Source organism: Ambystoma mexicanum, chromosome 8 (genome assembly GCF_040938575.1).
Source record: "Ambystoma mexicanum isolate Mex_15411 chromosome 8, UKY_AmexF1_1, whole genome shotgun sequence".
Lineage (NCBI taxonomy): Eukaryota > Metazoa > Chordata > Amphibia > Caudata > Ambystomatidae > Ambystoma > Ambystoma mexicanum.
The window spans coordinates 1,507,415,502-1,507,432,325 of record NC_090929.1 but is presented as its reverse complement, the minus strand read 5'-3'; the positions used below and the strand labels follow the sequence as shown (position 1 = coordinate 1,507,432,325).

The 16,824-nt window shown below is 51.0% G+C and overlaps 1 protein-coding gene across 2 annotated transcripts in view; it reads left to right on the top strand.

Moving 5' to 3' along the window:
* Positions 1-16,033, top strand: part of PCGF6 (polycomb group ring finger 6) — a 583,658-nt gene extending 567,625 nt beyond the window's left edge. Inside the window, exon 10 of one of the 2 annotated variants that reach the window (XM_069611699.1) lies at positions 15,712-16,033. In XM_069611699.1, coding sequence (XP_069467800.1) covers positions 15,712-15,792 — 81 coding nt within the window. In that variant the 3' untranslated portion in view covers positions 15,793-16,033. The remainder of the gene's footprint in view (positions 1-15,711) is intronic. The other variant, XM_069611698.1, reaches the window with a different exon arrangement.
* The last annotated feature ends 791 nt before the right edge of the window (positions 16,034-16,824 follow it).

The following is a 16,824-nucleotide window of genomic DNA, read 5'->3' as shown; positions in this document are numbered from 1 at the left end:
ACTCAGAAATAAGGACCTTGAACTCAAGAGCCAGGACACTGAATGTCAGAGAATCCAGCTAGAGAAAGCTAGAGTGGAGACTTCAGTTAAAACCAGTGAGAGTGTCAGGTCCCCAGCCACCAAGTTTATGAAAGATTTGGTTGGTGTATTTGTGGAGGGTTCAGATATCCTCCAATGGATTGAAGCGTTTGAAATGGCTTGTGCGATTCATGATGTTGATAAAAGAGATTGGGCTAAGTGTTTGTTAAGCAGAGTGCCTCAAACCGGATATGACTGTATTCTGAAGCTGAGTGTGGAAGAAAGGGGTCAGTATGAGTGTATGAAGTCTGCTTTGATTGCCAAGTTTGGCAAGACACCTACCCAATACCTTAGAAGGTTCAGGGATTTTAAGAAAAGAGAATGTGTCTTGGGTTGACTGGGTGAGTGCCGCGCACATGAACATGATGGGGTGGATCGATGGATACAAGGTTAAGACTTTTGTTGAATTGTCCCACCTCTTGTTTTTTGAGCATTTTTCTGAAGCCTGTTCACCAGAGCTGCGTCAGTATGTGGCTGACCAGAACATTTTGGACCCCTTTAAGCTGGCTAGGTTGGCTGACAAGTGGGTCTCCCACCGGGTGTCCCCTAAGGACTCCAGTGGGAAGGACAAGGACAAAGAAAAGGGGGCATCTCAGAAAGCTGAGGAGTCCCCCAAGCAGTCACAGTCGGGTAAACCAAAACCTTCCTCTCCTAAGACCCAAAAATCTAGTGGGGATAAGTCATCTGGGGGTGGGAATAAGAGTAGTGGTCCACCTGCTGCAAAGCAGGCTCCCAGTGGTTCCAGTACCGTACCCCTCACTCCTGGCGCTTGTTGGGACTGTGGGGCTCTGGATCACAAAAGGGGTGACCCCAAGTGTAAAGGTAAGGCACTTGGAGTACAGGCTGTCAGCCTGACCTACCCTTACCCCGTGTCTGAGGTGGAGGCCACTGTCCTCCCCTCCTCTGCCGGGATCACATTTGGTGCTCCGGTAGAGATTTCCTTAGTGTCCCTTGGGGCCTGGGACCAGTATGCAGAAGTACTGGCGACTATCCCACAGAACACCCGTAGGTTTTTGAGAAGTGTCCTCTTGAATGGCCAGCCTTCTACTGGTTTGAGAGACACTGGGGCAAGCATGACAGTGGTGGACAGGACCCTGCTCAAGCCAGAGGACTATGAAGGTGCTCCTCTTCAAACCACCAGGTTAGCTGGTGGGCCTCCCAAATTATCACCTGTAGCCTTAGTCACACTCATGATTGGAGACAAGACAGCAAAGCTTCCTGTCCTGGTTCAGGACAATGTCCCTGCTAACATTTTGTTAGGAAATGATCTAGTAGAGTTGGGGTTGATCTCGGATGGTCTTCCCATGACTGCTGCTGCAGTCACTAGGTCACAGGTGACACCGGGTCTGGCTGTGGGTCAGGTACCCGAGCCAAAAGGCGAGGCCTAAGGCAAGAAGAAGGAAGACCAAGAAGGCCACCTCTGTGGAGGGAACACCTTCTCTTCCTGCTGTTGCGACAGCACCCATTGGGATCCATGCTCCGGACGGGCTGGGTCCAGTGGAAAACCCAAACTCAACTCCTGTGGGAGAAGAGACAGAAGACTCTCCTGTGGGAGAGGTTCTCAACCCGGAGGATCATCCTGACCTTCAATGCTTGTTAGCTGAAGGGGGACCCTCCCGGGCAGACTTCTGTAAGGGACAGAGAGAGTGCCACTCTCTCGAGGGACTGAGGAAACAGGCCCTGTCCCAGGCACAAGGAGAAGTGCCTAGGACATTCCGGATTTATTGGGAGAGTGAGCTCCTTGTTAGTGAGCCCACTAAGCCTGAACCTGGTGCCCTCAAGAGGTTGGTGGTACCCCAGGTTTACAGGCCCTTCCTACTGCAGTTGGCGCATGAGGTGCCCTTGGCTGGTCATCTTGTGACCAAGAAGACTAAGCAGAGGCTCTCTGCCCATTTCTACTGGCCACGGATGGGAGTAGAGGTGGAGTTCCACTGCAGGACCTGCCCAACTTGTCAGTTGTCTGGCAAGACTGGAGGCAGTGTCATTGCCCCACTGCAGCCATTGCCAGTGGTTGGCACACCATTTGAGAGGGTGGGCAACGACATCGTCGGTCCCCTTGACCCTCCCACTTCAGGTGGACATCGGTTCATCCTGGTCTTGGTAGATCATGCCACCAGGTACCCTGAGGCGATACCCCTTCGGACTGTTACTGCCAAGGTGGTTGCCAGGGCTCTCCTGGGCATTTTCACCCGTGTTGGATTCCCCAAGGAGGTTGTCTCTGACAGAGGATCCAACTTCATGTCTAGTTACATGAAAACCATGTGGAAAGAGTGCGGGGTAACCTACAAGTTCTCCACCTCTTACCACCCCAGACCAATGGTCTGGTTGAGAGATTTAATAAAACTCTCAAGGGCATGCTAGGGGCTTTGGAAGAACCCCTAAGGAGGAAATGGGATCTCCTCCTGCCATGCCTGCTGTTTACTTACAGGGAGGTACCTCAAGAGGGTGTTGGTTTCAGCCCCTTTGAGTTACTCTTTGGACATCCCGTGAGGGGGCCCCTCGCCTTGATCAGAGAGGGCTTGGAAGCCACCCCTCCAGGTCCCGCCAAGCAAGTGGGGGACTATGTGTTAGGCCTCAGACGGAGGATGACACAGATGATGGGTCAGGCAACAGCAAATCTCAAGGCCAGCCAGGAATTGAATAAGTACTGGCATGACCTTAAAGCCTCGCAAGTGGATTGGACTCTGGGACAGGAAATCCTTGTGATGGAGCCTACCAAGCCTAGAGCTTTGGCAGACAAGTGGACTGGACCCTTCAGGATCATCTCCAAGATGGGCGAAGTCAATTATCTGGTTGACATGGGAGCCTCTGGGGTAGCCCCTCAGATATTCCATGTCAACAGACTCAAGCCTTTCCACCGGCGAGCAGAAGTCTCATGTCTCTTGCTAGCTTCCGGGCAAGAAGAGGATGAGAGTGAGCCCCTTCCTGATTTGCTGCATAGCAACCCTCAGGATGGCTCAGTGGAGGGAGTACATCTCTCTCCAGATTTGACAACAGAGCAACAGAGGGCCTGCAGGGCTTTGCTCCAACAGTATGCCTCTTTGTTTTCACTGACGCCAGGCCTTACACCGTGGTGTAGGCATGAAATTGACACTGGTGACAGTGTGCCTGTCAAAAGCAGGTGCTACTGTATGTCAGATACCGTCAAGAACCACATCCAGGCTGAGGTCGCCAAGATGTTGGATCTGGGTGTTATTGAGCCCTCAACCAGCCCCTGGTCCAGTCCAGTGGTCCTTGTCCCCAAGGCAAGTTCGCAGGCGGGTACCAAGGATTGGAGGTTCTGTGTGGACTACCGAGGAGTCAATGCCGTCACCAAAACTGACGCGCACCCATTGCCCAGGGCTGATGAGCTCGTGGACACCATAGGTGCTGCCAAATTTGTGAGCACCTTTGACCTTACCTCAGGCTATTGGCAAATAGCTCTGACGGACCATGCCAAGGAAAAGACGGCCTTCTCAACACCTGAGGGACGCTACCAGTTTAGGGTCATGCCTTTTGGGTTGAAGAATGCCCCTGCCACCTTCCAGAGATTGGTCAACCATGCGCTCAGTGGGCTGGAAGCCTTTTGTGTGGCTTACTTAGACGACATTGCCGTCTACAGTTCCACCTGGGAAGAGCATTTGACACATCTGGATAAGGTGTTGCAGGCCTTGAAAAGGGCTAACCTCACTATCAAGGCCACCAAGTGCCAGATAGCTCAGGGGAAAGTTACCTATCTTGGTCATGAGGTAGGAGGGGGTCAAATCCAACCTCACTCCAGTAAAGTACAGGATGTACAGAACTGGGAGACTCCCACTACTCAAACCCAGGTGAGGGCCTTTTTGGGCCTGACTGGGTACTATCGCAATTTCATGGCAGACTATGGAACCATAGCTGCACCCCTGACAGCTCTAACCTCACCCAAGCAGCCTAGGAAGGTTAATTGGACCGAAGACTGTCAGAGGGCCTTTGATGGCTTGAAAGAAAATCTGTGTAGGGCACCTGTGTTGAGTGCGCCTGACTACAGCCGACCCTTTATCGTCCAGACGGATGCCTGCGACACCGGAATTGGAGCTGTCTTGTCCCAGTTAGATGACAAAGGGAGAGAACATCCTATCATATTCATCAGTAGACAACTCAAGGGTAGAGAACTTAGGTGGGCTACTGTTGAAAAGGAGTGTTTTAGCATAGTTTGGAGCCTTAGGCGTTTTAGGCCCTACCTTACGGGGTCTACCTTCAAGGTCCAAACAGATCATAAGCCCCTGAAGTGGCTTATGCAGATGAAGGGTGAGAATCCGAAATTGCTCAGGTGGTCCATTAGCCTGCAAGGGCTAGACTTCACCATAGAGCACAGACCAGGGAAGAGTCACGATAATGCAGATGGCCTTTCCAGAAGGTATGTTGACCGTCTGGATGAGGGTGTCTATCCCGTGGGAGATTAGACACCCTCCACCTCAGTCTGGGGGGGGCGACTGTGATGCTGGAAATGCATCAGAGGGACAGGGCCTCTGAATCCTTGTCCTTTACTGCTTTTTATCGTGTGTTCTGTCATGTTTTCTGCCCAGGAGTCCATGTGGGACTCCTGGCAGTGCAGCTCTCTCTTTTGGTTTGGTGAACAGACCCATGGGATACCCTTATGGCACCCATGGGTAGAGGTACAACCCTGTGCCCCTAGTGTATGTTTTTGGGCACCTGTGGGTGGCCCCAGAGCAGGGTATGGGCTGGTGGCAGCTCCATGCTGAATTTGACAGGTGCTCTGGGTGTCCTCCATTTTGCGATACCCAGGCCCTGCCATTGGGATCAGTTGATTCCTGATAGAAAACAAGATGGCCCCTGTGGCCTCTTGCTTTCTATTGCCTGGTATCTTGTTTTCCCAAAGTCCTGGGAAGCCCTGACTCTGTCCCTTCCCCCTGGCTGGCTGTTGGGTGGAAGTTCCATATATGGTGTTGTTGTGAAGGCCCAGCTAGACTGACTGGAGCCTTCCCAGTGACTGTATGTTGTGGGTACCTCCTGTGGGTGGGACCTGGGTGAATGGAGTGTGTGACCAATATACACTCCTTGTTGTGGTTGTCTGGTTTCTGGCATGAGAGACAAAGACTGAGACAGCCCTGCCCGAAACTGTCCTGAATGCAGTGTGTAGTGTTGAATGGCTGGGTACTTGTCCCAATCCACATTCCTTGTTGTGAGTGTCTGAAAGGGAGGAGTGTGGCCTGAATGCACTGTGTGCCTGATTGGCTGACTGACTGCATGAATGCCCTTCTGTATGATTGGCTGCTGAGTGTGTGCCAGCAGTGTGGATGAGAGGCAGAATAGTATATCTGGGGACCTCTCACCACTGGTAATGGTTCAGGAACGTTCAGGAACGTTCAGAAGCATCCGGGAGCTGAGTCTCCACTCTAAGAGTAACTGGAACTGCTGATCCTCGACGACCAGCTGGAAGAAGAAGACTTGCTGTGGCATTTGCTTCGACCGATCCGAAGGCTGCCGAAATCGTCAAAGGCTGACCCGAGAGAGGACCTGGTAAGGCGCCCTCTTCCCGTGCTCCGAGGGACCATCGAGCACCGCTCCATCTTCGCCGAAGCGCCCTGGAAGACAGACCCTCGAAAGGCTGCCGACCCGAGACTGGACCGCCGAGGAGATCGAAGTGAAGCACCCGGACATCGCCGCCGTCGAAGTCCATTGCCGTCGACCAGGGTTCGCAGGTTTGTGTAACCACTGGAGGCCCGTCGAAGTTGTGTTGCCCAGCCGTGGGAACCACTTGACGCCGTGCCGGCGACGACCGGAGCCGTCCGCTCCTTTGCCTAAGAACATTCGAATCGAAGGACTCCCTCGTCCGCACCGTCGACCGCTTTTTCCGGCCGGAGAAAGTAGAGGACGACCAACGCGCCGAGGAGAAACCTGCCGGTGGGTTTCCCGCCACCCGAAGATCACAAAGACTCGAACGACTTGACGCCCTTGCTGGGCCTCGGTCTCCACAATCTTTGCGGTCCAGAACTTTTGTCACCGAGGTGCCCCGCACGCCTCTGCCTTGCAGGACGCCGACGCTCCGACGCCGACGAGCACCGCTCGGACGAAGCTGCCGCCTCATCGACGCCGTTCTACCCTGTTTGTCGACGGACGTTCGACGCCCCGTGCCTCCCGCATGAAAGGGAAGGCATTCAAGATGGGCCGTCGATTCCCCATCGCCGAACGCCGAGTTTCTCGACATTTCTCGACGATCCGCGACTCCCGCTTGAAAGGGGGTCGCTCAAGAAGGATCCGTCGACGCCTCTTCGAAGAACTCGACTCCACCAGGTACATTGGGGGGGGGTAAAAACATTATAGGAGGGAATAAGACTTGCAGAACAATATATGGACTGGGCTTGTGCTATATCTTTATTTTACAGGTTGCCCAGGTGGGGGGGGGATCTCCACACAGAACTGTGTCTAGTGGTAGGGGCCAGTATTCACCCTATTGCTCAACCATCTTATTTTCTCTCCTCTCTCTATTGCTGGTTTCACTCTATTGATCTGTGTGACATTGTTACAGTATTGTTCATGCACTTTAATGAGATCTAATACAAAGGGTGGTACCACTTTAGAATTGTATATATTTGCCATTGTTGATCTTCCTGAGTACAAAGTGAGTTATCATGATAAGTGTACATAACCTTGAATATTGATTATATAAAGACTGTGTTCTAACCAATACAGTGTGTGGACATTCCTTTGTGGGGGCTTGGGGACTACACTGTACTTAAGAACCAGCCTGCATCACCTCCTGAGAAGCTAGGCCTTGATTGCTCGACCATTGCTACCGTAATAGAGAATCTTGGCTGGGGTCTTCTGTGCCTCTCTTCTACCATATAGAGAGCAGAAGTACAGACACCCCCCACCGGTCTTCTTCACACGGAGGTGGAGTTTTGTAGGCCTGAGCTTGGCTCTCATGCCGATTCCTCATACCGGCGCCTTATGGCTAGGGTTTCTGAGTACTTGGGATGGTCTGCTCCCCCAGGGGAGTTTGTGCAGGATGATCTGACGGACATCCTTGATGTTGGTCCCCCAACTGATCCGGTACTGCCGTTCCATATGGCTTTACAGAGAAGGGTGGCGGCGGCGGCTTGGACTGCTCCGGAGAGTCTCCCGGCGGTGGGCAGATTCTTGTCGCGAAAATACCGTCCAGCCAGTAGCGACCCCTGCTACTTGACCAGGCACCCTACTCCGGAGAGTTTGGTGGTGCAGGCGGCCACGGCCCCGGCAAAGCAGGCGTCGTACCCTACCATCCCTCCTGATAGGGACGACAAACGTGTTGATGGCTGGGCGAAGAATGTGTTTTCTTCTGGTGGTATGGCGCTTCAGGCGGCCAACTCCATTTGTGCCTTGTCTCGTTTCACACACACTCTGTGGAACTGTGTTGCGTTAGCGGCTGAACATATTCCCGAAGGGGACGAACGGGATGGTTTCCTTGCTATGGTCCAGGATGGTAAGGATGCCATGTGTGAGTCTGTTCAGTCGGGTTTGGATTTAGCTGAATGCGTCAGTAGGTCCATGGCGGCGAGCACCGTGATACGCAGGTTTGCGTGGTTGCGGAAGTCGGGGTTTGCTCCTGATGTGCAGTCTCGGCTCCTCAACATGCCCTTTGACGGTGAACACCTTTTTGGCCGCAAGGCTGACGAGAGCCTTGAGAGGTTGCAGACCTCGAAAGCTGCAGCGAAGTCGTTGGGCGCTGCAGTTCGCCAACCTCCGCCTTTTCGTCCTAGGGGACAGCAGTGGAGGGGTGGTTCCTTTCGCTATTACTCGTCCTTCAGTAAAGCGAGAGGAGCTGGCAGTCAAAGAGGCCAACGCAGGGGTACCAGAGGTGGACGACAGGGTACCCGTGGTGCCAAGGCCGCTCGGGCAGTTGCCTCTTTGCCCTCAGGTAACGCTGCGGCCGCTCCCACTCAGTCATGAGGCCATGTCCCATGGTTCGCCGGTTGGGGAAAGGCTGGCGCAGCATCTTGTAGAGTGGCAAGCCATTACTTCAGATGTGTGGGTTCTGGAGATCATAACCCACGGCTACTGTCTTCCTTTTCGGCACAGGCCTCGCGACAATCCACCGGGGAACCTCTCTTTGCAGAGTCCGGATCCGCTCCTTGCGCAGGAAATTCAAGCCCTGCTGGAGAAAGGCGCCATAGAACTGGTGCCTGTAGCGGAGAGGAACATGGGATGGTATTCCCCTTATTTTTTGGTTTCGAAGAAAGACGGGGGATTGAGACCCATCATGGACTTGCGCGGTTTGAACAAACTCCTCAGGAAGGACAAGTCCAAGAGGGTTACTCTCTCTCAAGTCCTCCAGGCCCTTCAGCTTCAGGACTGGTTGGTGTCACTCGACCTCAAGGATGCTTACTTCCATGTGCCGATCCATCCCAAGCACAGGAAGTACCTGAGGTTCGCGGTTGGCGACTCGCACTTTCAGTTTCGGGTCCTGCCGTTCGGATTGACCTCCGCCCGAGGGTTTTCGCCAAGCTCATGGTGGTGGTGGCAGCGCATCTCAGGCAAGGGGGGATTCATGTCTACCCCTACCTGGACGATTGGTTGATCAGGGGGAGCTCTCCCGAGCAAGTCCTGGATCATCTGTCCGTCGCCTGCCACTCCCTTCACAGGCTGGGCTTCTCCCTCAATTTAAAGAAGTCCCATTTGACGCCAACACAGCGGCTCCAGTACATCGGAGCAGTGCTCGACACTTCCCTGGGGCAGTGTTTTCCTCCCCAGGTGAGGGCTCTTCACATTCAGCAGATGGTGCACAAGTTTCAGCATGCCCAGACTCCCAGCGTCCGAGTTCTTGAGGCTGCTCGGCCCCATGGCATCCTGGATTCTTCTGGTGCCAGAGGCTCGCCTGCGGATGAGATCTTTGCAGTGGGCGCTCAAGACGCAATGGTCGCAGTCCTCCGGCAGGATGTCGGACCCGGTTCAGGTGCCGCCCTCGGTCGCCCGGGACCTTCTGTGGTGGGCCGTCGAAGGCAACTTGATGAAGGGGGCTCCTTTTTGGCTTCCCTGGCCGGAGGTGACGATCGTGACGGATGCATCCCTCACGGGTTGGGGAGCTCATGCCAACGGGCTGACAGTCAGCGGTCGTTGGTCTCAGTCGGAGTCCAGACTCCATATCAATCTGTTGGAGCCGAGGGCCGTCAGGCTAGCCCTGAAGGCTTTTCTGCCGACTGTGCGAGGAAAGAGTGTCCTGATCCTGACGGACAACACAGTGGCCATGCACTACCTCAACAAAAAGGGGGGGGCAGGGTCACTTCCTCTGTGCAGGGAGGCGATGCAGCTCGAGTTCTGGGCCATCCAGCAGGAAGTTTCGATCTCGGCAGTTCATCTGGCCGGAGACGAAAACGTGACGGCGGACGCTCTGAGCAGGCAGAGCACGATCTCTCACGAGTGGGAGTTGGCTCAGGAGATTCTCCTGGAGATCTTCGCCCTTTGGGGGACCCCTCAAGTGGATCTCTTCGCCTCCAGTATCAACCGGAAGTGCGAAAGGTTTTGCTCGCGGGAATTTCCTCCAAAAGGAGCCTTGGGAGACGCGTTCGTGGTGGAGTGGTCGTTCCCGCTGCTGTACGCGTTTCCTCCAGTCCCCGTCATCCCGCAAGTGCTGCGGAGGTTACGGAAGTTCGGTTCCCGGATGATCCTCATTGCTCCGGCGTGGGCTCGGAGGACGTGGTACCCGGTCCTTCTCGACTTGTCCATCTGCCCTCCGCGTGGTCTTCCCTACCGAGACGATCTGCTCTCAAGGGAGGGGGGTCAGGTTCTCCATCCAGAGGTCAGATCCCTCAACCTTCACGCTTGGCTTCTGAAAGGTTGAGTTATATGGATTGGGACCTCCCTGAAGATGTGATGGAGGTGTTGCTTTCGGCCCGAAGGCCAGCAACTAAGTCTCTGTACCGTTGCCGTAAGTTTTGCGACTGGTGCCGAGTTCAGAATGTGGATCCTTTTGCATGTGACATCCCCATGGTTCTGTCCTTTTTACTCTCTTTGGCCCACAGGGGCTTACAAGTGGGTACCATTAAAGGTTACCTGGCGGCGCTGTCCATCTTTAAGCGCTCGTCTGAAGAGTGTTCTTACTTTAAAATCCCTTTACTTTCACAGTTTCTGAAAGGGCTCACTAATTTGTTCCCTCCGTCACCTTTCCTGGTGCCCGGTTGGGATTTAAACCTTGTTCTTAAGTTTCTTATGGGTGCTCCGTTTGAGCCTTTACATTCTTGCCCTTTGAGGCTGTTAACTCTGAAAACTGTGTTTTTAGTTGCGGTTACTTCCGCTCGCAGAGTGAGTGAGTTACAGGCACTTTCAGTTAAGCCACCCTTCACTGTATTTCACAAGGACAGGGTTGTCCTTAGAGTTCGTCCTTCTTTTCTTCCGAAGGTAGTGACGGAATTTCATTTGGCCCAGAAGGTTGTTCTTCCGGCATTCTATCCTCCTCCGCATCCTGATAAGGAAGAGGAGAGGCTCCATAGGCTTGATCCTAGGAGAGCTTTAAGCTTTTATGTTTCACGCATGTCCCGGGTCAGAGTAGACGATCAACTCTTTATTGGTTACGCTGGAAAGCGTTTAGGGCAAGCTGTGACGAAACAGACTTTGTCTCGCTGGATTATTTTGGCCATCTCGGAGTGCTACCGCTTGGCGGGTAAGGACCCACCGGCTGGTTTGCGGGCCCATTCTACCAGGGGTATGGCTGCATCTACTGCCCTGCAGAGGGGTGTTCCTATTCGCAACATCTGTGATGCAGCCACCTGGGCTTCAGTACATACATTTGTACGTCACTATTCCCTTGATTCTATCCGAGCACAGGATCTGGCCTTTGGCAAGGCGGTCCTTTGCTCTGCTATTTGATTGACTATTCTAAATTTTGATTTTAAATTCTTTCCCTCCTCCTTGCTCTGGTACTGCTTTGGGAGTCTGTCATAGATATGGAATACGTCGGAGGACCCAATCCCCTCGAAGAACAAGTTACTTTCTTACCTGGTAACGTTCTTTCGATGGGATGGTCCAACAACGTATTCCATATCGCTCCTTCCCGGCTGCAGAATTTCTTTTGCGATTGTAGCTTGCGTTCCGCAAGGCCTTGTGTTTGGCAGAAAACTGATGGCAGAAAACTGATGGCACACGTTCTTGGGGGAAAAACTACAACTGAGGCTACGGGCGTCGTGCGTCCTACTTATCACATCGGATGACGTCGGACGTCGGAGGAGGTCCTCGACGACGGCGCATCGACGTCATCGACGCAGGACGCAGAAAAAAGTTTCCGAAGCAGCACAGCTGTGGTGATTACATGTCATAGATATGGAATACGTCGTCGGACCATCCCATCGAAAACACGTTACCAGGTAAGAAAGTAACTTGTTCTTCACTTGGATTGGTGTAAAACTGGGGAACATATTTGTCTGTATAGTTTGTCTTACATAGTAGCAGCCGACGAGAAACCTTTTAACACTTTAAAACCTGACCTGTTAGAATTTCCCTGTCATAGGTGGAGAGCATGGTTTATGCGTCTCCGCTTACATCTATTTTCTAGAAAGGGAGGTAACCAGGATTAGATCAGGTGCGAAGTCTGAAGACCTCGCCTGTCGTTTTTGTGAGCATTAGGAGGTTGTAGACACACTACACCACTTAATCATTTACTGCCCTGGTCTACAGACGATAAGGCAGGAGAACCTCAGACATCTTTTATGAGCATAAACCCCGACTTGTTTTCACCTATGGTCCAGCATCTGTACAGGCTCGAATGTTTCTTTAATGCTAGCTTATTCAAGGCTGATAAAAACGTCTTGGACCTTAATGTGTGAGAATAGAAGTTTGCTCTTTATGTCTTGTAGGACTTTCCCCCAATCTTACTTCCGTCATAGTGAAACAGCACAAAAGGCTAATGGTATTACATTGTTGAATAAAAGTTGAACTTGGAATTTGTAAATGGAAGATAGCACTATATCTGTTTTTATTGGATTCATGTCTTATTTTATTTTTTTACTTTTTACACCTTTATCTTGCTTCTTTTTTCATTGTATTGTATTACGTCTTATATTGAATTTTAATGTGAAAGGTTTAATTAAAGCCATAACACAATAAATAAAAAAGACAAAGGAGATTGTCACTAGCTTCCCTACGAGGAGATTGAGAACAACTCACTGTTCAACCCGCTGTTGCTTTTTTGTGTTGTTGGGCAGTGCATAGAGACCCCAGCACAAGACCTACTTTGGATCAGAAGTTAAAGCGCGTTTGTTCGTGTTCGATCCTTGGGGAGTCTGTTGTATGTTTCTCTTGGATTTACTTGGATAAGGGAAGAGTGCAGTTACTTTTTCGTTGATGGCAGGGCAGGTTAACGCCAAGGTGGTAATGTATTTTTCTTTGAGGAAGGTTGTTGGGAGAGACCAAGTATTCTTTGTATCAGAGCCATGACAGAAGAGACCTAAAAAGTGCTTACATGTGCTTAAAAAACACCTTAATGGACAAATGGTAGGAGCAGCCCTGACTTGCCGACAGATGGGGTGGATATTGAAGCTGTTCAATTGAGTACTGGTCAATTATGCAAGTCCATTAGGGACCATAACATTTTAAACAGTTAGAAAAGGGGCAGAAAACTGTATTTTGAAGGATTTGGCACTCTCCTCCTTCTTCACCTGACTATAGGGCGAGTCCTTGGTGGTCACTTGGTTTCCCCTTATTACATCTAGAGAGGGTGACACCGTTGCTACTGATAGGTGTCGACCATACCTCTACATTGCTCGCCGGACGCAGAAGAGCACGGAAAGGTCATACCCTGATAATGTTCCTTGTCTTAGTACTTTTTGATGTACCAATGCTGTATATATATGCCCTATGAGATCACCTGAAAGCTCCACTCAGCATGACTGGTGGTGGCAGTGAGGGTGAAAAGAAATCAATCTCAAGTTGTGGCTAATAGGTATCGAAGATACCTTGAACACTTTGAACATCATCGTTACTGCAGAAATAAATAGTAGGAACCTGTGGGGCTAGAGCAGAGCCTTTCTATACAACCAGAGCCTTTTCAGTAACACTGAATGGGGCCAGCTATTTATTTATTTATTGTTCATTTGTAATGCGCCTATACAGAAGTGTTTTGAGGCGCAGCAAGGCAGGAGGGGGAGGTGGTGCGGGGGAAAGGTAGGAGAGAAGTAGCGATCCTAATCGGCCTTACAACATTCAGATCGTGCAAGTGCTTTAACGAAAACTGCAGGGAGGAGGGGGAAGGTGGGGAAGTGCAGGAACTGGGCGGGAAGGCCCATGAGAATGACAGGGAGGTCAGGTGGACAGGGCCAGTGGTAAGGAGAGAGTGAAAGGGGTCAACAACTAAGTGCAGGTTAAGGGGCTGGAAGGCTCCAAGGGTGCAAGCCAACCAGCCAAGTCTAGGCGGGGGGCCCAGGAGCGCAAGTGCAGGATGAGGGGTGGGGTCACAGGAGAAGTGCTGAGGTAGACTGGGCAGGGGATGTCCTGTTGCCCTATATGACTCTGAAGGAACAAGGCCACTCGTCTCCACCAGAGAGGACATTAGCAGGGATGGGGGAGGGAGAAGGAAGAAGAGAAAAGGAAGGTCTTTAGGAGCTTACGGAACTTAAGGATATCCGGCTCAAGTCTGAGAGGGGTAGAGGGGCCATTCCATAGGGAGGCATCTGCGGAGGAGAGAGATCTGCCCCCCACTCTTTGCTTGGAAAAGCATCTGATTTGCAGAGAGTTCATGCTAGAGGAGTTAAGGGCTCTAGTAGGAAGGTATCTAGGAAGAGAGAGTTGGATGCAGTGTGGTCCCAGGCCCCAGAAAGCCTTGTGGATGATGCAGAGGGTATGGAAGTTGATCCTCTCAGCAACCAGAAGCCAGCGGAAAGATTTACGGGCTGGAGAGATGCAGCCTTGGGCTTGAGGCCAAGGATAAGTCTTGCAGCTCTATTCTGGATTGGTTGAAGGGGGTGAAGGGATGTTAGGCAAATTGAGGAAGAGGCTGTTGCAGTAGTCCAGTCTCGAGAGAACCAGAGCTCTGGAGACATTGAGTTTCTGGGGGAAGATAAGGAAGGGGAGAATGCCTCTGAGGAGGTGAAGCTGAAAGTGGGCCTTCTTAGCCCAGTCCATGATATGAAGAGTGGAGAGGGAGGATTCGAAGATGACGCCAAGGTTTTTTGCTTCACACGAGAATGATGTGAGGGAGGGAGACCAGAGTGTAGGAGGGAAAGAAGGAGCAGGGGTCCCAATGACCAGGATCTCTGTCTTACCGGCATTAAGGCAGAGATCATTAGTAGTGCACCATGCCTGAATTGCAGACAAGCATACAGGAATGAGAGAGGAAGAAGAGGAGGTAGGAGAGGGCAGCTTAAAGGAGAGTTGCGTGTCATCAACATAACCCTGAAAATTAGGAGAGAAGGTTGAGATCAGATGGGCTAGAGGGGCCAGGTAGATATTGAAGAGCCAGGGATGGAGGATAGAGCCCTGAGGGACACCACAGGTGAAGAAGTGAGATGGTGGAGTGGAAAGGGCCCAATAGAAACTGACAATGGGAACCATGGGAGGTAGACGGAGGGTAACAATTGCTGAGAATGGTGAGGCAGAGATAATGGGCACAACATAGTTTGTACACTGGGGACAGGCCACACGTACTCTTGTTGGGAGGGGACCGACCGTTGACTTGTGGCCAATCTCTGCTTGTTTTGCTTCTCCCATGTGTTGGAAAATTGGTCATTTAGGCATGCTGGTGCACTCTGGGAAGACTGCACAATAGGTTTCCACGCTCCCTATGCATGTTGGTGCCATTTTGGGGAGGCAGCAGCTGAGGCCACCATGAGGACACTACACTTCACAGAAGGCTGGGCTTGCGCGGCTTTGTCCTTCCGCCCATGCACTGCTGACCAATCGTGATGACGCGTCTGGGAGCTCACAGACCCAGCAATAAGGGTCCCACTTGCACACTCCCAACAGTTCAAAAGAGACACAGCCTGCAAAGACCATTAGACAAGTCTCTTTGCTCCTGTGATTTGCTCATTTGACCCCTAGGTTCTTGATCCCATGGTAGTGACTTATAGCTCAGGCTATATGAATCTTTTTGATTTCTGGATTCCGGTGAGGTAGTGTCAACGTTGCTAACCCTTGGTTGTGTGCTGTGCACTTGTTTAAGGATCATCATATTTTTAATTGCATTTGGTATTCCAGCTATTCCCAGCATAGGCTGTTCAATTCTTCAATTCACCTATCGGGAGAGAGGAAGGGCAATTGGCTTAAAGATTGCTGAAAATGATTTCCTTATGTCACAGTGATTTGCGGCTCCTGTGCCTGGTTACCCATGCAATGCATTTTAGTCATTCCTGTCTCATTGCAGATCACCTCCAGGATTAGAACGCTGGGGATTGTCTGCCACCCTGTGTCATTTGTACCCTTTAGCAGTGCCCTTGTTACATTGGGTCAGGACCCATACAAAGCATTTCTTGTGACTTGTGCAGTTCATTTCCAGGTCACCCATTAATTGTCAGACAGTTTTATGGTCCGGGGACTGTGGCAAGTCTACTTCAAGTTTTATTGTGTTTTGGGTCATTATGTTGGGCACAATCTCTATTCAGGTGGGTAGTGGGTGCAATAGGTATTGCTATAAAAAGGATGGGGTTTGGATATGGACGTGCACTAATTGCTTCTGGTTTGTTTCTCCTGCAGCCAGTTAGAGAGCCCAATAAGCATTGGGGAACCTCCTCTGCCTTCGCATCCCGTGGTCCAAAACAAACCCGCTGTTCCTGAAGACCCTCCAGTTGCTCCCATTACCGTTCCAGCGGTGCTGCCTACTGTGAGGAGCCAGGAATGAGACTCTGACAAAATGGATTCGTGGTTTTGGTCAAAGGTTTTTATTAAAGTAAATGGGGGTAGGACCTCTGTGTTCTCTAAGAGGTATTTCCCTACCTAAAACCAAAACTAAGGGTCTGTTAAAGTCAGAATGTCCAGAACAAAGCTGCCCCGTGTTGAATGTACTATGCTGGCCCTCATATTCTAATAAACTACTCTTAAGTGAAAAGGATCATGTCTTTGTCATTCAATGGTTCATAAATGTTCAAAAAGGAAAATTCAAATTGTGTTAGCAAACAGTATTTAATTCATAACTCCCAGGATATATGTTTTGACTCAGTTCAGTGAGTATGCAGGAAGTCCACAGTCTTATTGGAAAAACTGACTTGTAGTCTCTAAGTCACTAGGCTCAAGTTTAGGAGCGAAGCATATCCCTCTGATTTTTATCAGAATTGTACATGTTGCAACAGGATAGAGTTTCTTGTTCCAGAGGGTGGGTCCCTTCCCCTGTATTTCTCATCTCTAGGTTGCTTATGCAACAATGTCAATTCCTTGGGTTTCTCTTGATCAAATGTACAAAACAACTTGAATCTCTGTCTTTGTCTTGGTAGGATACTTGGTGTACTCTCCTACCAGGGTTCTACTCCTCTTGTGATCAGCCCAGCCTTTTTGCTAATCCGGATTTTCTTTTCTCAGGACCTCTTTGATTCATGTATTACTTGTACAATGTTCAAACTGTCCTTGTCAGGTGTATTTTTCCTACCAGGGATTTCTTTCATACACACATTTACAACTGCCTGGTATACTGTCCTCACAGGGCTTTCTTGGATGCACTCACTTGCAATTGCCTGGTATACTCTCCTTCTAGGACTTTCTTAGATGTGCTCACTTACAATTAGGCCAGGTGGATAGTTCTGGGCAACGTTTTTTGTCTTGGAAAGCAAGACAACCCATAGCACCACAGGTTCGAATCCTCGGCTCACGCATAAT